At 42.7% G+C, this 26107-nt stretch overlaps 1 protein-coding gene across 2 annotated transcripts in view; it reads right to left on the bottom strand.

The window, feature by feature from the left end:
* Window positions 1-26107, bottom strand: part of TSEN2 (tRNA splicing endonuclease subunit 2) — an 83527-nt gene that overhangs the window by 37894 nt on the left and 19526 nt on the right. Inside the window, exons 3-6 of one of the 2 annotated variants that reach the window (XM_086938963.1) lie at window positions 25101-25137; window positions 22437-22980; window positions 7943-8017; window positions 346-396 (exon numbers count right to left, since the gene is read on the bottom strand). In XM_086938963.1, coding sequence (XP_086795089.1) covers window positions 346-396; window positions 7943-8017; window positions 22437-22980; window positions 25101-25137 — 707 coding nt within the window. The remainder of the gene's footprint in view (window positions 1-345; window positions 397-7942; window positions 8018-22436; window positions 22981-25100; window positions 25138-26107) is intronic. The other variant, XM_086938964.1, reaches the window with a different exon arrangement.

Below are 26107 nucleotides of genomic sequence, written 5' to 3'. Positions count from 1 at the left end.
GCGAACTGGGATATCTGTGCAGTACAATTTTACTAATTGAGGCAAGTTGTAACCTTCATGTATTTGGGGTCAGAAAGAATGACCATAGCAAGTGATAGAGTTCAAAACAGGGTGCTTTTGTTAGGGCTATATTTACAAGAACTGGAGAGTTTCTACATTCTTTTACGTGGAGACACACTCTTAGCTGAACAACAGAAGGTTGAAAGGACCTAGCATGCTCCTACTTACAGACCAAAACGTTACTGAAACAAGAATGTACTCAGAAAATATGTTTGGTCCTGTCATAGCTACAATTTTCCATTGAAGCAATCTTTTGAAAGTAACCCCAAATGAAAAACGTCTTACCTCATTATAAGTGATACTTAAACACCCCAAAGCGTAGACCAGGAAGAAGGCCTAAGGAGAAAACAACTTTGACTTAAACCTTTGTCTGATATAAAAAATAAAAATATCATTTGTTTTTGCAAGAAATCGTACAATGCTTCCAAGATGAGCTCCAACATTTCAACATCGGCTTTTTGACTGTAATCACTAATCACTGCAAACCAATAAAATCCTGGTTCTTTGTTAATTGTGTCAATTCTTCACAACACACTACAGTGTAAGTGCAGTACCTTTCTTGGAATCTGACTAATATGGTAACTGCCAGTCCATGCATAGATGTCTGCACATAGTTACTAAATTGAAGAATGGACTGGTCAGGCGGGACACAAAGATACTCCCTTGGTGGGAGACATAGAAGGTTTATAGTGCCGGGTGAAGTGCCCTCCCCTCCCTGGGCACTCGTTAATAACTACACCACACACGAAGAATCGTTTTACATGTCTTTATTCATGTGTGTGAAACTGAACTCCAAATTCTAAACCTGCATTCGCTTCACTATGCTCTAACAATTATGTCACAGGTTTCACTACATCTCCGCCTTTGTTAAATAAAAAATGCAAAAAACAATGTTTCCAAAAATTATATATACACAATTCTATCTCTTCAATTAGGCTTTGTGGTGCTTTGATCAGACGTTGTGGTCGTGTCGTTGGAAACTGGGGGTAGGTAGTAGAAGTGTCCATGAGCTGCATTGGTGATGTAGGAAAAACAGCAATCAAGAGATTTTCACCTCTCCGTTCAGACCCAGATATCAATGCCTGGCGAGCAATGAGCCACATGCCAAAAGAGCGAGGAATCTTGCGTAATGGACTTCCCAGGATGTTGGGCAGTCATTATGTGTCCTTTGCTGGTTACAACATGAAAGGGCTCAGCATCAAAGGGAGCATCAGATTTCCACTCTCAGGATTGACAAAGAAGCGCTTATTCTCCTCTAGTGAAGGTAACATCTTTTGCATGCTGTCGCTGCTCTGCATAGCCCTTCATTTTCTTTTACAATCCAAGTCTTTTGTATGAGTATCTTCCTCAGTACGTGATCTACTGGTGGTCCATTGTATTTACTTGGCCGACAAGGCTCTCCCAGACATCAAGCTTGCAGGACTTTCACCTGAGGTCGAGTGAGGGTCGAACTGTAAGCTCGAAGAGTGGAATTCAAGACAGTTTTCTTCAAAGTACACATGAAATGTTCGACAAGGCCTTTGGTATGGGGCCAAAGAGGTGTGCTTTTCGGATGCTTCATGTTGAGATGACTGAGAAATTCTTTGAATTCTTGACCGTCGAAAGGTGGCCCATTGTCAGATTTGAAAATCACAGGGACACCATATGTCGCGAAGATGCCATCTAATTTTTCGATGACTCTTTCTTTAGTGATAGATGAAAGATCTTCTATCAATGGAAAACTGGAGTATTTAGACAATGTGGCTTAATGGCTAGAGCAATCGACCTCAGAGCTGAGGAACTGGGTTCGAGCCTGGGCAGGGACGTTCAACATCCTGTGATTATGGGCAAATCACTTAATCTGCCTGTGCCTAACAAAAAAATGAATGCGTCTGTCTGTAACGCAACTGACGCTCATGTAAAGCTCTCTAATACCTTGGGGTCTAGTTCACTATATAAAACTATTAAAAAAAAATTATTTTACAACATTCACCATCAAGTGCAGTCCAGTGTCAAGAGGCCTGAAAAAGTCAACAGCAATTCTTTCGCATGCAAGCTGTTGTAACTCTGACATGTTAAGGGTGTGTTGAATGGTTTTTGATGAAAGGCAGTTACATAGATGAAAGGCAGTTACATAGATGACAGCCCTTCAATTCTCTTTCAACTTTCTAGTCAAGATGCGGAAACCAGACTCTGGCTCGGAGAGCTTGCTTTGTGGCAACAATTCCACGATGTCCTTCATGGGCCACTTCAAATATCGGTTGTCACAGACTCTCCGGAATAACATTTCACGAACCTCTCAGGATAATGCCTTTTTGAGTAAAGTGGCTGATCAGGATTATTTCAAGGGAAATCAGGACACACACAGCCAGTATGTACTGCGTGGCCAACAGTTATATATTACAAACGAATTTATTTTCATTTATAATCAATTTTCATTAGTTCATCAAAAACATGACATCAAAGGAAATTTCTGTCAAAACAGTCAGTTCAAAAACGTACAGTTATGTGTACAATATATACAGATATACAAACAGTTAAGGTAAATACTCAAGATTTCACAACACCAACACAAAACTCTTCAAACAAATTACATTACAAACTGATTGCGACATGAACAACCTTTACACAAAGAACAATATTTACAAATGGGAAGAACCAAGTCCTTTGACTAGAATACCAGTGGACAGGCGGATCTAAAGGTGGAATGGGCTTGCCTGCCTGTCACACAACACCTGTGATGGAATATTTTTAAGATTGACAGCAAGGGTCCACAGAAGTGGTATTAGTTAGTCCCTAGCTGCACCCTTCTTTCTTGTCACAGGCTGGGGGTCAACGCGTTTCGAACCGTGAATAGTGTAGGTTCTCCTCAGGACAGGGACTGGAGGAGAACTTATCTGTAAAAAGGAATTAAGGGATGGTGTCAGACATATATTGTCACACTGAGAGAGCCCTCTCTATCTCTACACACAAAGGTGAACACGATTTACCTGCTCAGCAAGCACAAGGGCTGCACGAGTGGAGGTAGACTGTAAATCAAGTGAATATTCTGAAAAGGCAAGAACGGAGGCGATCAGGACTATTAAGTTCAAGAACAGCGTGCAAGCACAAACAACAGACAGGTTGTGGGGGATTAAACCCATGTAATACCTGTATTGAGTAGCAGAGGTGTCATAAGGCAGAGCGCCCGCAACGCGGTGCGCGATTGATTGAAGGGGCGGCTCACATACTTTTTTCATGTAGAAGCTATATGTGGCAAAACGGAAAAGAAAACACACGCTGTAGTAGGCAAATGAATAGCGGCACAAAAAGCATCTAGACAGGGGTTCGTATGTTGCTGGAAAACATGTCTCCTACCTGCAACCAATATCAATCGTAGGAGAACGGCTGATCCACGGAAAAATCCGGGAAGTAAGGCGCCTTACTTCCCGGATTTTTCTGCATTGCGGGCGCTCTGCCTTATGACACCTCTGCTACTCAATACAGGTATTACATGGGTTTAATCCCCCACAACCTGTCTGTTGTTTGTGCTTGCACGCTGTTCTTGAATTTAATAGTCCTGATCGCCTCCGTTCTTGCCTTTTCAGAATATTCACTTGATTTACAGTCTACCTCCACTCGTGCAGCCCTTGTGCTTGCTGAGCAGGTAAATCGTGTTCACCTTTGTGTGTAGAGATAGAGAGGGCTCTCTCAGTGTGACAATATATGTCTGACACCATCCCTTAATTCCTTTTTACAGATACGTTCTCATCCAGTCCCTGTCCTGAGGAGAACCTACACTATTCACGGTTCGAAACGCGTTGACCCCCAGCCTGTGACAAGAAAGAAGGGTGCAGCTAGGGACTAACTAATACCACTTCTGTGGACCCTTGCTGTCAATCTTAAAAATATTCCATCACAGGTGTTGTGTGACAGGCAGGCAAGCCCATTCCACCTTTAGATCCGCCTGTCCACTGGTATTCTAGTCAAAGGACTGGTTTCTTCCCATTTGTAAATATTGTTCTTTGTGTAAAGGTTGTTCATGTCGCAATCAGTTTGTAATGTAATTCATTTGAAGAGTTTTGTGTTGGTGTTGTGAAATCTTGAGTATTTACCTTAAATGTTTGTATATCTGTATATATTGTACACATAACTGTACGTTTTTGAACTGACTGTTTTGACAGAAATTTCCTTTGATGTCATGTTTTTGATGAACTAATGAAAATTGATTATAAATGAAAATAAATTCGTTTGTAATATATAACTGTTGGCCACGCAGTACATACTGACTGTGTGTGTCCTGATTTCCCTTGAAATAATCCTGATCAGCCACTTTGTTCTGTTTATCAATTGTTGAGATCCAGGCTGGTCAGTTGTAGGATCCAAAACCTTCATTTGTATACAGTTTTTGAGTAAAGGGCAGTTCATCTTTGACATTTTTTAACTTCTGGTATTCACAGTCATTGGAAAGAAGTCAAGAGGGCCAGTTCTAAGACTGATAAGTAATAATGCCTTTTAATTTCAACATGTCACTGTCTTGACTCATGGCAGAGGCCATTTGTTCTAATAAAATAGCACCTGGCATGCTTGATTTCACAATAAAATGTATGTAGGCATCAGCCGTCTTGGAAGGGGTACCAGGGCACTGCAAAGGCACTCTTGAGAAATTCTTCTCCCAGTAAGAGGAAGCATGCTACAGTCTTGAACGCCTGTTTTTTCATGAATGGCTGTCTTTTCCTGTACCGTTTCTCCTGCAAACAGGTCGTGAATAACGAGGCACTCTGTTAAAACGCCCCCTTCAGCTCAGACCTTCAGTACATGGGGTAAGTGTTTGTCACTAGTCCCCTTTCGGACAAATATGCACGGCATATTGTACCACTTAATAGCGCCTACCTCACTCATCCCTGATTGGAGCTAGGCACGTAAGGAAGCATCATTTGCCCGCACTCATCTATGTGTTGGTTTGCTTTATTTTTCTTGTCTTTTTGTCATGGAGTGCTACAGATGTAGCCTCCTTTTTTTAACACAATGACGATTGAGGTACTCACCTAATTTTGGGACACGCATGAGAGCAAGATAAACTGCTGTAATCAGTTTTTTCGACTTTAAATAGCTCATTTTCAGCATCACTGTTTATGCCATAACTCCCGAGACCCCACCCAAACTCGGGGTTGTACTTTGCTCGAGAACTAACTCCTGATAGCCCACGGGGGCACACAGTTACATCTGTTACTTGAACAATGTGTGGGATCAATTTAAGATATATTATCATGCGCCTCTCAGGCTTTGTCACGCTGCACTTAAAAAAAAATGTTGTTATTGCTTTCTCTTTCAGGTCGCACAATGCAAGGTAAATCCTAACAGGTATTTACTTGCAAAGCTGGTTACTTTAACATTCCTTATACTCTAAGCAACAGCATTGCAGTAGTGTAAGACTACAAAAATGTCCTCAACTCACCGGTATCTGATGAATGCCATAAGACCCGTTAGGGGCTAACGGAGGCAAGAAACATGTCGACCTTTCAAACCACACATGCCCTTTAGGACTAATGTATCCGGTTAGAGTCACATTCTTTTTAGTTAGGTTAGTGAGTCCCAGGAATACAAATTCAGGAAGTAGGGCCTCCCTAAACCTATTTTAAAGCACCACTCTGCACCCCTACACTACTCTTTCCACACACCCCCAAGCACCAAACGGCTTCACCAAAAAGATCTCCGCTAAAGAGCCCTTTTGCGGGTGCCCGTCGGGCATTGCAGCGCAGGCCCGATGAGGAGTAGGTCCATATGATGAAGCATGACATCCTTCGGTTGTGTGAGGTTTTTCTCAGACCTGAACACACTCATTCGCACCAAAGAACTGCACACCAACTTGATATATTTACTCTTGAGAAATAGTCAACAGGGTTTTGATCTTTCCCTGGACAGCACACAATTGTATAGTTGTACTTTTTTAACCTTAGACCCAAAAGTTCAATTCAAGGAGGCACCTTTCTTTTTTGATTGCCAAAGATTGTCAACAACGCGTGATGATTGGTCACAAGCGTGATAGGCTTTCCATAAAAGAAAACGTGGAAAAGTTCACAACCCCACACCACTGTTAAACTTTCTTTCTCAGTATGTGAACAAGTACGTTCAGTTTGGGACAATACGTCTTTGAGCATCTGGTTGTCGGCTGTGCAAGGATTGCGCTGAACTTGTTGGGGCTAGCATCAACAACCACCTCTGAATGAAGCTTTGGATCAAAGTATATCATTTCTTTAGCGTTCGACAGCCTGTTTCATTTTATTGAAGCTTTACTGGCATTCACTTGACCAATGAAACAAAAAATATTTTTCATCAAGTCTCTTAATGGAGCGCTTATGGTGGCAAAGTCTTGTATGTATCCAGAAAAGTAACTTCCCAGGCAACGGAATGCACGTAAAATGGAAACATCTTGCATGGGACTGGCAGTTGGCAAAGCTTGCACCTTAGCTGGCTCGGGTGCCATGCCCCTGTCAGAAAAGATATGGCCAAAGAATGTTACCTTTGTCGTAACAAACTCAGATTTATCAGCATTCAAAGTCAAACCTGCATCGGGTTGCCAACGATACACTTGTGTGGGAGCTTTGTCATACTCCTTCTGGGTTGCTCCAAAACTCCATATATCTTCATTATAATTGAAACCATACATGAACGGCCGTATGACACGTCAAATGACGTCTTGAAAAAGCTCTGCAACACATGACACACAAACATAGTCTTTTGTATTGCAACAAACCAATACGTGTAGAAAAGGTTGTAATATGCCTGCAATTCTCCTTGAGTTCCAACAGGTGATATCTCGAATTTAAATCAAGGTCGAGAGAAGGCCTTAGCACCATTCAGTTGTTTTATGTCAGTAATGAGCGGACCTGGATGTTGTTCTCTTCCAATTGCCTTGTTTGCTTGACGCATCTCAACAGACGCGTACAGCTCCTTCACTGTATCTTTTGGGTACTACCACGATGGGAGAAACCCATGGTGAGGGACCAGTAGGACACTCAATGATATATTTGAGTAATAATTCAAGTTCTTATTCCACTGCTTCCTGTAGATGAAATGAAATCCGTATGTGTCTTTGAGCAATAGGATGAACGTCCTCACTTATGTGTTTATTGTACTTTCATAGTTTTCCTAACCCATGAAACAATGAAGGGAACTGACTTGTTCATGTAATAGTTCACGGATATCAGTCCCATATCAGCAGCGGTGCGCTGAACAAAACATTGTTTTGTTTTTATTTTCCTGGTCTTTTGCATTACAAAGCACTCTTGTTTTTTATTAAAGGAAAGGGATCTGTAGTAATGGGAATTATTACTTCAATAGAGCTAGGCATATAGAATTGAATGTCATGCAGAATGTAAAATTAGGTGGGTTTGTATGTTCAAGTTATACAAGTCACAGGTAGAATGTTGAAGGCAGATGATGCTGTGCTTTACTTGGGCTTGTACATGTTCACCATGCTGTATGAGGTTTTTTGTTCAATAAAGAAGGAATTTGCACAGCTAACCCGACTCAGCAAGATTACTACACAGATCAAACCATAAGTGACTATGAAATGTATCACTCAGGAATCTGATCTGGAGACAAAATTTCACTAGAGCAGGACTGGCCACATTCCCTTTGGTTGTGTGCCAATATGGTTTATAAACGTGGAGTGGAAGGGGCCCATGCTTGACAGGCAGGACTACTGAATGCAAAGGCAGCTCCCTTGTAACTGATGTCATCAGCCTATGTTGACCGTGGCACGTCACCAAAAACACATAATGGGTTTATGCAAGACATCCATGGTATCCACATGCATTTAACCCGTGTTTTTTTTGTTTTTGAACAGCAATACTGATTATTCCCATTCATATTTGCAGAAGAATATTATTAAAAACAGACAACAGTTTTAAAAGCCTACCTCCTCCAAGCTGAGTTGCAAATATTCAAAAATTTGAAAAGGATTTCTTCGACACACCAGTTTTCCTTTTTTAACCTGCATAAAAATCAATCATACAAGTTAAAATTTACCATACTTACAAAACAAGCTTCAAGCCTAGACGTTGGTCTAGTGCTATTGTAACATTAGTGTTCTGTCTGTGTCCTGAGTCCACATTTCCAGAAGACACAAACACATCAAAAAAGAGGGTGAAGTACCAAGCGCATACAAGGTCTGCACCAGTCAATGTCACAAAGAGAGATAGATGAATGAAATAAATGTGCAGTCCGTAGCGGAGATGAGATATGAAAAAGGGGAGGATGCCAAGGAGTTAACAACAATAACAACAACATATCAGTAAAACAATTCGAAAAGTTGTACAATGAAGATCCCAACTCACAATAGTTATTGGTAAAGGATGTATTTAATATCAAGTAAACTTTTTTTAAAATATATTCAGTCAATAATTAAACTCATTAATCTTTCATAACAATTACAACTAAGTCAGATAAATACTTATTGAGCACTAATATTTCATACATACATTAAAAAATATTTCGTGATTGCTACTGTGTCAGAAAAATGGGCTACCTTCATTTTAAGTGTTTCATACTTAAAGTGACTGAGGGATGGCACAGAAGCGATGGGCTGAATACCTAACAAGCATTGGAAATGCAATAGGTCTCGCATTATTAAAGTTTGAGCAGTTGGCATTGAAAATGGCAATTGCTAGTTATGGAATTGCAATTATACTGAAATACAATCGCATGTAATGCGTAGGTGTATTAAGAAGTTAAATGATGGATAATGTTGTTGAAGAAGTAGTTAATAAATATTGATGTATGTATTTTGCATCTTTTTTTGAAAATCTTAGTTATGCAATGGGTATGTACGTAAAATATGTGTTTGTGACTGATTTACAGTTTGCGAAAAAGAAAACACATTTTGCAATTAAAACAGGTTTGTGTGTGGCGCGCAGCAGTGTGTGGCGCGCAGCAGTGTGTGGCGCGCAGCAGCGTGTGGCGCGCAGCAGCGTGTGGCGCGCAGCAGTGTGTGGCGCGCAGCAGTGTGTGGCGCGCAGCAGCGTGTGGCGCGCAGCAGCGAGAGACGCGCAGCAGCGTGTGACGTGCAGCAGTGTGTGACGTGCAGCAGCGTGTGATGTGCAGCAGCGTGTGATGTGCAGCAGTGTGTGACGTGCAGCAGTGTGGCGTGCAGGATCCATAGATAGAATGATGGCAATAGATACAGTGAGTGCGATAGACAGATAGAGTGAGGGCAATAGATAGACAGATAGAGTGAGAGCGATAGACAGATAAGAGTGAGGGCGATAGAAAGATAAGAGTGAGGGCGATAGAAAGATAAGAGTGAGGGCGATCGACAGATAGAGTGAGGGCGATCGACAGATAGAGTGAGGGCGATCGACAGATAGAGTGAGGGCGATAGACAGATAGAGTGAGGGCGATAGACAGATAGAGTGAGGGCGATAGACAGATAGAGTGAGGGCGATAGACAGATAGAGTGAGGGCGATAGACAGATAAAGTGAGGGCGATAGACAGATAGAGTGAGGGCGATAGACAGATAGAGTGAGGGCGATAGACAGATAGATAGAGTGAGGGTGATAGATAGTGTGCAGTAGAGGCTAGTACGGACGGTAATATTAACATTAGATCGGAGGGGGGAGAGGTTATGGGGACGGATAGGCAAGCATGTGAAGGGAGGGTTGGTTAAGAAGGATGGCGCGAGAGGGGCGGGTGATGCGGGTATGGACGTGGGCAGCTTCTTTTCTATACTTACCTTTTGCAATGTTAGAAATGTTAGATCCGGCCAGAGGAAGGAGTGGAGGGGTTCTCTGCCAGGATCCTGCGGTACTGGCTTCGATGCGTGTCCACCGATAAGCCTTACTGCCTGACCACACTACCTCAAATAGCGCTCTTAGTGTTTGTCTAATTTAGCCTCGGTTATATCTCTGGGGATCCACTGGACTCTGTGCACACTATACCTTGCTTTGGTATAGTATATGCAGAGGAACCCAACACAAAATGTCCACAAATACACCGTTATTCTATGTGGCGCATTTATGACACATCACAGCATCATTTTAGCACATGATCAACGGGGAAGACCAGATTATGAGTAGCTTTTGCCCACAGCATGTTTTGTTTTGCAGAAAAATATAGCTCAAAATGCCAGTTTTCTATTTTGCTTTTTTCTCATAACTTTGCATAATTACGCAAGCAAGAATTACAGAGATTTCGCTCACCCCAAGTTACAATTAGTTACTCAATGTGTGTGACCATGGAAAAGAAAAGAAAAATAGTTTCAACCACGCTGCAAAGTATCCTAATACAAAGAATAAGCTTTTTGGACGCACTGCGTAACAAATCACAAAGAAAGCATGCACGATTACCAGAGATTCATTTAGAATTCGAGTCAGCAGATAGACAGGGAGAGCAAACACGAGTACACGTCAAGCCAAAAGAAGGGCAATTTAAAGCCGACCAGCTCATGAGGCAAAGCGCACATGCAAACATCTTAGTTGTGCTAGAAATAACTGTGGCTCTGTCAAAAGCCAAAATCTCTGTGAAAAAAACCTCTGAAGTCAAAGAATTACAAAAACGGAACAAGAAAGATCCAGGGGAGGGGATATTCCATGCCTTGAAGCAGGAAGGCTCTTAAAACAAATGTGTGCTATAATCAACTAACAAAGGGTGGAAATGCCTCTCAAGCGTAATAAAGTAAAACTCCCATAACCCAGGCGATGCGTCTCCACCCACTTTCTAAAGCCACTAAAACGCAGTGTTTGATCTTCTCGTATTACACACTCGGACGGGCGAAAACCTGTGATTTCTTAAAAGCAGCTGCACCTCCCCCATCACGCTGAGAGCATGCAATTCACACACTTTGTCTGCCACTCTCCTGGTGACTTATAGTCTGGAAAGGTTTCTCCTGAGAAATGCTGCGGGTGGGTGAACGTTGATTAAATCCCTCACAACTCACTGCATTGCCAGGTTCACTGACACAACTTTACAGAATGTTGTACTGCAGGGCATGTTAAAGAATGTGACCGTTTGACAGACATGACGGTCTAACTACTGTGTGACATTCAGCAAGTCACTGCATCCTTCACGAGTTAAGTTTTGGCTAGTGAGTGACACAAGACAGACTAACGTCTGTAAACTACCAGCGTTGTATTAAGTCTGACCAGCCTGCTTTTTCACAAGCAGAAACGTTAGTAGACCGTCGTATGAGCATCCAACATTGGCATGTAATAAGTGTATAAAAAGCCCTAGAAGAATGATACATTGCTGGAAGGGCTTAAGTACACGGCTCTGATCAAACTATCTTTTCCTGCACAGCACAGCGAGAAACCAGGGAACTCAACGTTTTAGACCATAAAGGAAAATGGTAAACATATAGACGATGGCCCAGGGGAAAGCAGGGAGGTAGACATTTCGGACACTAGGGTGACCAGAATTTCAAACCAAAAACTGAGACATGCTGCAGATACAGACGTAGAACTAGGATTTGGCAGACGTCATCAGAGTGGTAGTGTGGCAACAAGAAGAAATTAATTTGCAGATTTGATTCACAGTGCCAATTGTGTACCTACTAACTAACTGATAGATGTTGTTAAGCGATCCTGCATACGCTCTGATACCTACGGGTCGAGCTAGTGCTATACACAACTTTTAAAATAAATAAAATAAAGGTGTGAGAAGGAGACTAGTCGCTAGCTCACATGACCTGTCAGACACTTCAAAAAGGCAAATCGGAAGTAACCTGAGACAGTGCAGCAGCTGTGTTTCTAAAGGGTCCTCGCTGACACTGTTCTTGCTCGCTCATAAAAGAGAGCAAGATAAACTAGAAATGGACGTGTCCATGTGCAATGTAGCTGGTGCTCTTGTAAAGCGGTCCAATACCTTCCGGGTCGAGTTTGCACTATATAAAACCGGAGCAACAAAAAGTGCTTGTCAAAAAATGTTTTGTGGTACTGTCCCTGAGGTAAACTTTGATCAGGAGAGAAGATGGTCTCAAGGTGTCTCCTTCATGTAAGACCATGCTCACCGCGGCCTCCTGCACTCTGGCTTCCTGGAGCAGGCCGCCCCTGCTCACAAACACGGTTTCTCTGAGTTTGCTCGCATATGTTACATCAGCGCATCTCGGCCCACTGGCGGCTTCCATTCCAAGCATTCCGGGGGAGCTCTGTCTGCAACAAACCATCGCTTCAGTTGAGCACATTCAAGCCGCCAGCGTGCAGTTCCGAGGAGGAAATACCTACTGTTCCCAGTAGCAACAGATGATGACGTGAACAGGGGCGAGGCTATGGCTGGGAACTCATGCTAACGCTTATCTGGTGGAAATGTAAAAGCCTTTTATTTACAGACGAAAATATGAACGCCCCAAACTATGAAAGCATCCTGGCTTCTTCGAGGAGAGTAAATTAATTCCACAAAGGTGTATCTTGCTATCCCGAAGAATCCTGTGAGGAAAAAAAAAACCTGCATTGAAAAAAAAAAACTAGAACATCGCCGAAAGAAGCCTTATGGGGCAGGGGAGCGGATCCCTTTGAAGCACGGCCTCGCAGCCGTGAAAGAAGTGTGAAACAGCAGGGATATTAATTAGGGGGGGGGGGGAGAAGTGAAGCAGAGCGTGCTGGGGAAGCAAAAGATGGCTTCGATGTGGACGCACTGCGCACGCTGGGGAAGCCTGTGGGAGGGAGGCTGATGGCTTTGATGTGGGGAAATGCGCGTGCTTGTGTTCACGTGAAGTGTTTGAAATCCGCCCGATGGTTTGAGAACTTTTTTGCCTCCTATAAATCTTGACTATCCATTCCTTGCAGAATGGGATAGGCGAGACCTAATAAAAACACTCTGAAAATTCTATTGACAAATAACGTTGGTAAACAAAATCTAAGAGCATCAACTTATTAAAAAATATATATTTTTTCTATCTATAAATATTTGTTCATTAGAGAGATCACTAACTATGGGTGGGTGGAATGTTCTGCTTGGTCCGTGAACTTGGCGGAATGTGATTCTCTTTAATGGGGAGTTCGGGCAAATTCCACCAATCGCCACATGGCGGAATTTTTCACCTGCGAGGCACCAGAATATGTGAGCTGGCGTGACATTTGCAATCCGCAGTTGTGATTTTCTAGTGGAGGCGGTCCCTGGCATTCGCGAACGTTTGCAGGTTTGTTGTTCGGCAGCAAAATCAACTCAAATGGCTGCGAGCTTTTGTGCAACACATGGTTCCATTTGCGCTGATTTTTAGCACTGCTCTCGCTACCGGCATAAACCTACAGTGCAAGCTGCATATTTTCCGCTTATTGGTGGAATTCTGAGGAATCTCGCAGAGTTTTTTTTTAACTCCGCAAAATTCTGTGGAGAGAAACTCTGCTAGTTTCGCCCACCCCTACTGTAACATCGAACTGTGTGGTCCTTGATTTGAAGATCCATTGGCATTGTCTTTGTTCAAGCTTACGATTTGAGCTAATAACACAAATGAAATTTATATTTAAACATGTCTGATCGTTCATATACATAGGGCATGATGTTGTACTGCAGGAGAATTATAGCCATTGTTTTAACAGCTCTTGTATGTTCTTTCTTCTGCTGAAGATTTCATACAGCCTATGCAAACTTTACCACATTCTAACAAACACTCAACATTTTACGTATTACAGCTAATTAAATGAAAACTAATAATTTTCTATGTGACTCAGTTAAAACCTTTGCTTTTGCTCACACCCAAATGACTGACAGACACGTCTTTGCAAATAAAGAAGCTCAATTGTGGTGCCATATTATGGAATCTAGTCTGACCTTTCATTTATAAGAACATAATGGTCTTTTAGGTTTCCTGCTTTTATAAATGTGATCACTGATCCATTCAACATCTCTTATAATCATAGATCTTTCTAGAGAATGAAGAAATGGGCAACAACATTTTTTATTATGTCTTGTGCTTTTCCGGAAGACTGCAGGAGTGTGATGAATATGAAAAGGGGGGGCCCTTGGCCCCCCCGCCCGCATGGCGGTGCGGCGATCCCCTCTCCCCTTTGGCTCCCGGTGGTGTGGGGGCGTGATCTCCCGACGTCCAATGATTACGCGGGAGGTGTGCGCCACACCACCGGTCGGTCAGCGCCCAATCCCTGACCCGGAAGGCGTGGTGCAGTCTTCCGGGTCAGGGGGGCGGGCGGCGAGGGGCGGGGGCGGCCCGCCCTCTCCCCGCGTCCCCGGGAATAAAGGAGGGGGGAGCGCTCAGTTGGCCCTTCTTGTCACCTGACGCTCCCCCACACTGGTCGTGCCCCGCGCTCGGGCCTCCTAATTTTCTGTTCTTATCTTTCAGGTCAAGGATTGCTGCTGGAGTGTGTGGTAGCGCGACATTAAGAAGCAGACAGACGGTGCGTGGATCGTACGGTGTACAGTGGATGTGTGGAGTACGGGACGTAGAATACGCAGGACGTCGACGGTAAGAGGAGAGCGGGGGCTCGTATTTCATTGCTTCGTGTGGCCGCCGGGTGGGTCTACGTTAGAGTTTGGCCACCCCTAACAATCGGAATAGCCGTGTGTTGCAGTCGCAGTTGCGTGGTGCTTATAGCCCCCTGCGAATCCTCCGTCTGTTGAAGGTACAGGGTGCACGGGTTTGCGAATCCGAGCAGTAAGCGAGTCAGTCAGTAGACAAAATGCCGAGAGCTAAGGGTGCTAAGGGGACAAAAATGGAGAGGATGTTGCAGGCCATGATGCGTAAAATGTATGCCATTGATAAGAGATTGGATAAGTTTGATAGCCTAGAGCAGGGGTCTCCAAACCGGTCCTGGAGGGCCGGATCCATGCCAGATTTTTTGGATATCCCCATTGAGATACATGTAGTTATTTTAAAAATCTGGCATGGATCCGGCCCTCCAGGACCGGTTTGGAGACCCCCTGGCCTAGAGGCTCGCGTGATGGAGAGGATTGATGATATCACAGGCCCACGCGGTAGACCCAAACGGCAGATTGCTGCGCCTTTGCCAGATGGAGATTCCGACTCCTCGCCTAAAAGGAACAAGACCAAGAGATCGAGGCGCTGCGCACCCGCTCCTGCACCTGTGGCGGTTCCCACTACCCCCAAGCCGGTGTTCCAGGCTCCCGTGGCACTGGCTCCTGCCTTGCCATCAGGGGCCCCTCCTGTCGGGCCGGCCCAGCCTGCCCCTGTTTGGCCGCTTCCGTTGCCTCCCGTGCTGGCACCCAGAGGGCCCCCTCCGCCGGAAGATCCGATCCCGCCCGAACTAACTGCGCAGATAGCGGCTATACTCCCTTGGCTGCAGAAGGGGGGCATGATGCCCTCAACGCTAGACCATACCGCTGAGGCAGCCAAGATGGTGGAAAAGATTAGGGCGACAACAGGCTGGATTTCCAGCCCAGCAAATCTTGTTTACTTCCTGCGAAGGAGGGTGCCCAGCTCTACTCTAAGACGGGCTCCCAGATGAATAATAACCACAGGTAACTGCTGAGTTATATCACCCTACATGGATTCTGGCAGAGTCATCCACCCCAGTCACATTAGGATAGGGAGCGTACGGTAGGTACACAAATAAAATTGTACTTATATAAGCATATATTCTATGTAACAGCACAATGTGAATTTTCTTTACCAATCTTTGCCATTCTTGTGATGGTGATTACTCTGATTTATTTCCTTCTATTGATAATTGCAGCGCATGTATTTAACACAAGAATCTTAATGCTTCAATAAATATTTGAATTGCCAATTTGAATATTTTGTGTGTCTCCCTCTGGCCAAGCATGAGTTATCAATCAAATCAGTTTCCACAATTTCCTTGGGGAGTCAAGCTCGTCATGTTCGGAGGTATACACACCGCCTGTTACCTTGCTAGGTTAGGTATACAGATGGTACACTGTGAGCTAGCCAGGACTCAGGCCAACATCTCCTGATGGTGTGCGTAGACTTAGTCTTGCACAGATTTGACGTTTATGTTGTCCAACAAACACACAGTTTTACTGAGAAAGTATGAACAAGTACAACATTATCATTGCAGACTTGTTTTTAACAAAATTATAAGAAAGCCTCTTCTTATGCTCTCTCACTCCCTCTGTAATGATACCTAAAATGAGGCTGGTAACCTCACTTCTAATTTTAGAAAATAATCCAAAACTCCTTTTCCCAAATCTTTTATCCATCACTGACTCTACCTCTTCCACATGCAAAAACTATTTAAAAGATCACTATTTTGTGTGGCTTTTCCTGCATAACGCAAAATCCTAATAGGAAGTTGAATCTGGTTCCCAGAAAAGGCAAACGTCTCCTCTGCCCCTGCCCGGTCTAGGTCATCAGGACATGAGACTGAAAGTGTTTCCAGGGAAGAACCTTCTTGTCATTCCTCTGAGTCAGGTTGTGTAATGTTCAACTAGGAGAAGAAGCTGAAGAAAGTGACGGAGCTGCTTGTATACTGCCATAGAACAAAGCTCAACATACCTTTGCTAATTTCTGTACCCAAGTCCGGGCCCCACTGTCAGACCCTTGATAAGGATGGCACAATAAACATTGGAGCCACTCTTTGTGGAAAGAAAAGACTGGCTAATCGTTCCATCATGACTTACTCTGCATACTTTTGGTAGAGGACCAAAAGGCAGTAATGAAGCAACAGTCTATTACTGCACTACTTCTGATATCATAGATATTCTAGAAAGACATTAGGCATAGGATATCTGACTTTGCTGCATGGTGACCCCATATTTTTCACCTTTTGCCTGACCTTATAATTTTGCTTGTGTTAGACCACTGTGTACTTTACCCCTGGTGACCAGCAGAAAAGTGCCTGTGCTCTCCCTTTGAACATGGTTGAGTTGGAATATTCCTATATGGTGTATTTAATATTCCTATAAGTCCCTAGTGTATGCTACAAAGTGTACCAAGGTCCTGTATGTTTAATATCACTAATGGGCTACAGCTCTTATTGTGACATCCACTACAGTGATACTGTACACCAAAGTAGCCTGACTGTATAAGTGAAAAAACTGCAATTCGACCTGTCAAAACTTCGCTTCTTAATATTAATAACTTAGCCACACGTAGGCCTTGTCATCCACAAGGCAGGGTGCAAAGTATTCTAAAATTAGGACAGGTAGAAATTTTATGTTAACATGTCTTTACGGGAGCAAGCACAGACAAACCATTTGACATATAACACTAAGGCCACACTTAAAAGTAAACACGTTTCCAAAACAATTCTTATGCATCTACTGATTGCTGGAAACCCCTTCTTTGGTCTACCAGACTTGTGTCTCTGAGTTTACTGAACGAAAATTGACTGCTACAAACTTGATTTTAATGCTACATATGGGAGAACACTCGGATTGCCAAAGTACAAACCCCAAACATACCAAGAGCCCTTAGAGCCCATGTTAGTGTGCTTGAAGATGTCAGCCACCTTGAGAACACGCAAGCGCGGCCCCTTGAACTGTTACCCTCATTGGTTAGGGTGTGCCCAGGAGTCATTCCAACCCACTAGCTCATGCCAGGCATAAATGTGGCATCTCCAAGCATCCACTTGAGAACACTACTAGACCTGTGGAATATCAGAAGAGGACTGAACCTTCTCTCTGTAACCTGAGAAGAGCCCTAGAACTGCTCACTCTTGTACCCAGGACGAAGAAGTGGACTCCAAGGGACATACGGCTGACCTTCTGTTCAAGCTATAGAGATACAACAAACTACAAGAGACCTTTTACTGCAACTGCCCAGCTGGCCAATGGCTACTGGACCTGCACTTGCACCTTTCTGTTTGCCTCTGCCTATCACCCTGCAAATTTCTAAATGCCTCCCCTGAGATCCTGGGGTGCTTCAGAAGCGTACTCATGTGGTGGACTATTATAACACAAGAAATCCTCGGGTCTATACTTGACTTGACTTGACTTGACTGAAATATTTATAAAGCGCTCTAATGCCGCGGCGTCTTGGAGCTATAGTACAGAGAAAGCGATGAGGGCAAGTTTAATGCAGAGAGAAAAGCCAAGTTTTTAGTGCCTTTCTAAAGCACATTTTGGATTTATGTGAACGCAGTGCGGGGGCAGAGAGTTCCATGATCTGTAGACTTGGTGGGAAAAGGATTTTCCACCCCATCGAGCTCTCCTTATTCTTGGTTGACATACTAAGTCTTGGTTGGTTGATCTCAAAGTGCGTGCTGGCAAGTACCGAGGAAGGAGTTTGGTAAGGTCATCAGGTCCCTTGCCATACAAGGACTTGTGGACCAGGCAGAGGGCTTTGAACTGTATTCTGCGCCTAATTGGCAGCCAGTGAAGTTCACGAATCGCTTTAGAGGTTGGATGACGGCGTGGTAAGTTCAGCAGGACCCTAGCTGCGGCATTTTGGATTGCCTGTAGTTTGGTCAGCTGTTTTTCTCCTGTGCCCAGGTAGAGTGAATTGCAATAGTCCACTCGGGACATTACCAGGGCACCCATCACCGTCTTTTTTAATGTTGACGGGATGTATGGTAAGACTTTCCTGAGAACCTTGATGGTATAAAAACAGGTGGAAGTCACCTGATTGATTTGCGCCTTACAGGAGAGGTTTTTATCTAGCATGAAGCCAAGATTCCTAACCTTATCTACAGGAACAGGGCATGAGCCCGCCTCAGGAGGCCACCAGAGGTCGCTCCAAACGGAAGGTTTTTGGCCGAACTCAATTATCTCGGTCTTATCCGTGTTTAATTTTAGAAAATTACCACTCATCCAATTTTTTACACAAATGAGGCATGTCTTGAACCGCTCTGCTGTTGCTTCAAATGACTGGGATACTGACACTACAATTTGAGTGTCGTCAGCGTACAACACTAATTGTAGGCCATGAGATTGAATTAGGGCGGCCAGAGGAGTGACATACAAGTTAAACAATGTAGGTGATAATGCCGAGCCATGGGGGACCCCACCTGGGAGGGAGAATTCATCAGATTGAAAGCCTTCCCAGTGCACCTGCTGAATTCGGGAGTCCAAAAAGGATGTTAAAAGGGTTAGAGCCGTGCCGGCAAAGCCTAAGGTTCCCAATCTGCTTAGTAGGGCCGGCTGATTTACGGTGTCAAACGCCGCTGTAAGGTCCAATAAAATCAGGGCTGTTCTGCCACCCTCATCCATTGTCCTTCGTATGTTTTCCGTTGCCATGATCAAGGCGGACTCTGTTGAGTGACAAGGTCGAAATCCATGTTGTGAAGGATCTAATAGATTATTAGAGTCTTTATATCTCATCATTTCTTTATTCATAGCTTTCTCCAGAATCTTGGCTGGTAGGGGCAGGCAGGATATGGGCCGATAATGCTGGAGTTCGGTAGGGTGCACACAAGAATGCATCAAAACCAATGTGCATCAAAAGATTTGAGGGATTGGAGTCTCAAAAAATGTCCCATATAGAGAGGGGGACAATCCCTTTCAGGACGAAAACCCTCACCCACCATAGGTAGTATGCTTCATCATATGGGTTTCTCCTCCTAGTGTGAGACCTAGTCCCACTGAGGGCTACAACTCCCTCACTGTGAGGTAGGAGCTCTGGGATGTTTTCAAGATGGCAAAAACCTATACTAGGATGCTAAAATCCCATATGTGAATGGCAGGTGTGGAGAGATACAACAAACTACAGGAAATCTTTTACTGCAACTGCCCAGCTGGCCAATGGCAACTGGACCTGCACTTGCACCTTTCTGTTGGCCCCTGCCCATCACCCTGCGAGTTTCTAAATGCCTCCCCTGGGATCCTGGGGGGCTTCAGAAGCACACTCATGTGGTGGACTGGGACTTAAAGACTATTATAACACAAGAAATCCTCGGGTCTATACTTGCACACAAGAATGCATCAAAACCAATGTGCATCAAAAGATTTGAGGGACGGGAGTCTCACAAAATGTCTCATATAGACAGGGGGACAATCCCTCTCCCACCATAGGTGGCATGCTTTATCATATGGGTTTCTTTTCCCAGTGGGAGACCTAGTCCCACTGAGGGCTACAACTCCCTCACTGTGAGGTGGGAGCTCTGGGATGTTAAGATGGATATAATAAAAACCTATTCTAGGATGCTAAAATCCCATATATGTGAATGGTAGGTGTGTCGAGAGTGCAGCGCAAAGGGGCGTGATTGAGTGAAATTGCAGTGGTGAGGTGAAAACTACCTAGTCGAGACAAAATAACCTTAATTAGACTGCTCGCACTGGTAGGATTAAAAGGCAGTGCAAAGAGTAGTATTGATTTAAAACTATACTATAAAAAGGTCGACATGTTTCAGCCTTAAATGATCAATCATTGTATTTAGGCTTTCTTCAGGACCAAGATCGAAAAAGTTGCTGCTGCTAGTGCTAGTGCAAAAATATGAAAAAGAAAGAAAACTATACACAACCAGTAATTGTATAAGTTGCTGATGGGTATTACTGGAGCTATCCACAACTTTAGGATACGTAGCCACACCTCTACCTGGCGACAACTCAGGAAAGGGGGCCCGCTCTCTCTCTCGAGCAGCAGAGGTTACTTTGCCGATATACTTCCTTCTTCTCTGCATAATACTTTAAACAGCTTACATACAAGAACCAAATGGTATTTATTTTTCTAAGCTTTGGTTTGGTTTTATTTTCAGACTTCTACTTCACTGACATTAGATAAGAAGCCCATTACTGTTTGGCACATAACCTAGATTCCTCTACCTTATTCTTTCTTCCTTATGGCTACCTTATAACAGGTCTTCACAAGTAGTTACCTCTTCAGCAGTTACTTACAGGCACTTCCTGTCTAAGCAAAAATTATTCAGAAAGCAATGACTAGCTATTCCAAAATCTACTGCTGGAGCCCAAGCACAAGGAGTGCCAAGTAAGTAGAAAACTCAACAACACAAAGAGACAGGAAGTTAAAGTTTTGATTCTCTACTACTACATCGGAATCTCTCTCATTCGAGTCTCCAATTACTTGGCTTTTCTATCGGCTATGTCATCTTACAGTTAATTTCTCTTCCTTTAATATGTACATAAACGTGGATGGAATGAAGGAGCTCAAGTGCTAACAGAAAATAGGTGAGTCAAGTTCCATTCCAGTCAAGACAAGGTAAACATTTTTTTTTTAAAAGGGGTAATAACCATACCAATTGACCTGGTTTCTTATCTAAGACCCCTGGAGCTGATTGGTAAGAGATTGGGACACTAAGTGCCTAATTTATTTAAAATAAAATAAAGAAAAGTGCCAAGGTAGGAGTCCGCTGTGACTTGCACCATCCAATACCCCCCCCGCAGCACTGCTCATGACAGTACCAACTTAACTACTAACATTATACTCCTGCAAGTGTGACAATTCAGTCTATTCCAGGCCTCAAAGATCTAACAATGTCTTGGCCAGCAGGTATTAGTAATTTTTAATGTAGATTGTGTTAATAAACAACTGTTAACTGGCTCAATAATAAACTAGACAAACAGCGCCACCATGTGGCAAACTATTACAAGTGCCTGTGTTCACAATTTATTGCCGGTGCCAAGCGCCAGAAACTACGTGCTCAAATTAACCACCGGGCCCACTGCAGGTCTAGGGGAAAAGCTTCTGTGAAATTCCCACAAGGCAAATTATTAATTTGCTTTTCCGAAGCTCACTAAATAATTAATCTGCACTTCGACTACTCAGCGCGAGGACTTTGTACGGGTGCCACAGAGCGGAAATAGAGATTTCATTAACCTGCAAAGAAACATTTGTGCTGTCTACTCACTAAGCAAGAAACTACAGACATGCAGGGAAAGAAATACAAAGTTTTTTAAACTTTAAACTAGTATATTATGCAATACTTAATGAAAACTCACAAATGAACCTAGTTTATTACTCTGTAATTTCCCTGCAAGCCATTCTAAAATATGCATACACTGCAATGTGCATTACAATGTCTATTGCTGCCTTGCCTTTATTTTGCCACCTTAGTTTGCACAGTATACAACGAGGACAGAATACTAGTTCAAGAAGTGTTTAGTTTGTTTCTTTGTACTGAAAAATAATTTCACAGGCAGCACCAACTATGCACTCTTCTTTAATAAACTGTAGACTATTGCACTTTTCCGCTCTGTTTGCATCAATGACTTCTTTGGTGCATGTAAAGTGCCAAGAAATTTAAAATTATCCACTCTGTTGGTTGTCATCTAATACACATTGCTTTTCCAGGCCATTACTCAAGACTTGCCCTGGCCAATCTGTAACAAGTCAACTAAATAGCAGCAAATATACATATACATTCTTGTTGCTACTGGAACATGTAATGAAAAAGATCACATGTGCCTATAATTTGCATGCCACATGTGATAGTAAAACCATAGTGACCACAGAACAGACTGGACCATAACATTGACGAGTTATTAATGCAGTTTGCTATTCATGGTCTCATAACTGTCCACAGGTTCTGCCCAGGATCATTTTCAGATTAATTGATTCTATGAGCACACGTGGAGTAGCTTTCCTTGAACTCACCTCTTTCTCCTCTTCTTCGCCATCACTGCAAAACAGTATTTCCTCTTCTTGCACCAAAACATACTCATGTTCATGTTCCTTCCGGCTGAATGAACCCTGATGCTCCTGTTTGGGAGTCTGGCTGATTTTACAGCCACAGTGCAAAATTAAATCATCATGTCTTTGACAATGTATTTTAGCTAATTCTTTGAGGTCTACTTTTTCTACTGTGTCGCTGCCATATTTGGCTAAAGGATCATAATCAGGATCTCCTTCTAAGCATCTCTTCTTTGAGACTGGGCTCCTGCTCGGGCTGTCAGGAGGCAGAGTCTCAGGATCGGCGTTATCAAGGGAGGAGATTGCCAAATGTTTCACCTCATCCTGCATATTTGTAAGTTCGGATTCAGGCTCAGATTTGCACTTGTCTAGTTCAACATCCTCCTTTTCACACTGGGAAGGTAAGTCCAGGGGTTTGGTGAAATCCTCAAGAATGCTGTCGATTGACCAATTACGGAGTCCTTGTTTACGCATTAGGCTTCTAGCCCAGTCAACATGACACTGGTACCTAGAAGGGTTAATAAACATTAAACAAATTAAAGGTTATTTTGAAAGTGAATTACAGCATAAGATCATGTTAAACACAATTAGGAGGTCTAAATACCTATCGTTAAGTGTTCTATAGTTTTTAATTAACAAGTTTAAAACTAACAGGCACATGCATCAACCATTTTTACGAGGGCAAACGGTGCGATTTGCAAAAATCGTCCGTTTGTGCCCGCAAAAAGGGCTTCTGCAATGCATCAACCTGTTAGCCTCTCACAATTTACGAAATCGCAAATTATTGAGATTTCTTAAATTGCGATTGCATTTAAGGAATTGCAAATTGCGATTTCTTAAATGCAATGCATTATGGAATCGCAAATTGCGATTTTGCTAATAGGGGGCGCAATTTAACATCAATTTGTACTTGATGGTAGTTCGCAAAAACTTTGAAAAATGCACTAAAGTTCATTTTTCAAAGTTGTGGGTTACACACACACTTGCCCTTGGGGCATGTGTGTGCACAACATGTGTGCACAGATCAATTTCAGGGGTGCAACAGGGTGTCCTTTAGACACCCTTGAAACTGCATGTGCAATTTGCGAGTACCTATTTGTACTCGTAAATTGCGCATGCAATCTCCCATTCATTCCTATGGGCCTGAATGGGTAGGCATTCGTTAATTGCGAGTCGCAATTTAATTATCAACCATATTTTCCAACACAAATTTAACGATTTTATTTGGTGGGTTCTGACAACATACATTGTAGCTGTTTCTGGCTTACCACTTATCAGAATTACTGCAGATAACTGGTACTGTCCTCATCTTAAAGAGCACATTATGCAATTCACACACCAGAAAGCCTTTCCTTCAGAATTTCGCTTCAAATATTGACTACTCTACTCATTTCCATGCATGACTACCAAGTACAGGGACTATTCCCTCAAACACGTTTTCAAATCTGTGACTTCAGAAGCACATGATCTCCTGCTTTATATATAATTAAAAACTGGAAGTTTCTTCTTTCTCAATCTTCCTTCCAACTTTACTTGCAGAGGAAACTAAAGCTGCTTAGCAGAACTGTGTCATATCTGTGAACATCCACATGAATTGGTTTTGATGTTGAGAGATTCTTTTCCAAGAAACATGTTATCCAAACCAGACTTTTTATCTTGTGCTGAACACATGCACATAGAACTTAATGTCACATATATGATGAGCATGCCCACATAGAACATAACATGACCTAAAGTGGTTGCAGAAGTGAAGTGGTAAAATGTAAATGTATTGGCAAAAACAGTTCAGCCTAGTGACTTGGACGACGCTGGGGTACATGCCAAAATATCTTGGCTGATGAGGAACCGCAATCAAAACATAAAAACTTCTGGATACCAAATACTTACTTTTATCTCAGTTTATGGGAACTTTTTAAAGTCAGTTTTGTTTTAGCGCACATAACTATATAAAACAGCAAACATATATATAAAAAAATAACTACGATTATAATGCATGGAACTTCCACTAAGTGCAATAAAACATTAGAGTAGTTCACCTAGCTTGTCATAGGTGAAGTGAGCCAGCACAGTTGGCTCAAAGTTGTCCTTATGGGAACCACAATCAAAAGAAAGAAAACCAGTATCCTTCCTGCACAGTCATCCATCTATTCTACACAATTTCCATGACGTCGTTTGCCATAGCAGTCCTATTTGTTTGTCTGTCTAATACTTACCAGACTACTTACTATAACGTTTCAAAATGAGTTATGCTTAATGGGACATAATGATCGAGTCATTTACCTGTATAGTTCACTTATCTGGCAATTTACTCTTTTGCTGTATCAGACTCTGTTCAAGGGGCCACAGTGTATACAGGGAGTAAAATTAAGGGCAACAGCTTAGACAACAGTCAACTAAGAGATACATAAAAGAGAAGCCCAGCACTCATCTTTTATGTAAAAAGAAAGCACAGCACTACTAAACACTACAAATTTAAATGGAAACGACATACAGGGTTGCAAACTAAGTTGTGTTAAACTGTTTGTCACTACTTTGTCCATTTGAATGTATGAACATTTTTCACTATGAAGAGGATTACAAATCTAGAGATACTGAAACCTCTAATTCAAAACAGTCAGGTACACTTACTTTGCTGATGATATCACAGGAAATTTGGACCTGAGACCTATAACAAAAATAAACAGGGTATGACTTTTCAAAACCTTTGGATACAAACAAGAAATTTACTTCTCTTCAACTATGTGTGGAAATGAAACATTGCGACAAACAGCTCTAAGAACACTTTATTTGTTGCTACTATCCCTGAACCCTAGCCGCTTAATCCCCTCAAACTTCGGTTTTAAGCAAATATTTGATATGTTATCAGCATATAAAAAACACCAACAATTAGTGAGGCACCATAGCACTTTCTTATTCTGGGTGCCATTTTTCTGCTGCACCATCTGTGTATAGTGGCAGGTTGTGTATGGCGCATAGGGGTTACTTAGAATCTAATTTAGTAAATGTTTCCAAAGAATAATGCGAAAGTAAAGTAGGTAAAACCTGCTAAAGAGAGATATTTGTAGAGTGCTATGTGCCTTCATAGGTATCTCAAAGGACTTCATTTTTATGTTGGGCAGGGTTTTTGGTCATTCATAGCCTGACCCTTGAAGATTGTTTATAGGAAGGCATCACTAGTTGGGCAAATAGCTATGATATGAAGTTATACAGATCGATAGAGAATTTGATTAGTAACTTCATACCAAGGATGGCGGGTATAAGCAGAGGGTTAGCAAGCTTCTCTGTGGGGAATGATTTGTTAGAAGGAAGTTGAATTGTAGTGTGGCCTATGTGGTGTTGTGTGAGTGACCACAGTGGCGCTCTTATCCTGTATATGGTTGCAGTGCTTCATAGATTAATAGTGGGAAGAGAAGTGAGAGAAGAGCATGCATGCACTTGCTTTATATTAATAATTGACTGTTGTACATAATTCTGCTCCACACTACATAATTTTTTCGGAGTGCCAGTAGAGCAGTCCACGGTATGTGGTACGTGCAGCTTTCATGACAAACACTGTACAATCCATGAAGAGGCAAGTGAGAGACACACAGGGAAAGGTTCTCTACAACCATTCATACATATTTTTGGGAGTACCT

Source organism: Lissotriton vulgaris, chromosome 9 (genome assembly GCF_964263255.1).
Source record: "Lissotriton vulgaris chromosome 9, aLisVul1.2, whole genome shotgun sequence".
Taxonomy (NCBI): domain Eukaryota; kingdom Metazoa; phylum Chordata; class Amphibia; order Caudata; family Salamandridae; genus Lissotriton; species Lissotriton vulgaris.
This window is presented reverse-complemented; position numbering and strand designations above follow the sequence as displayed.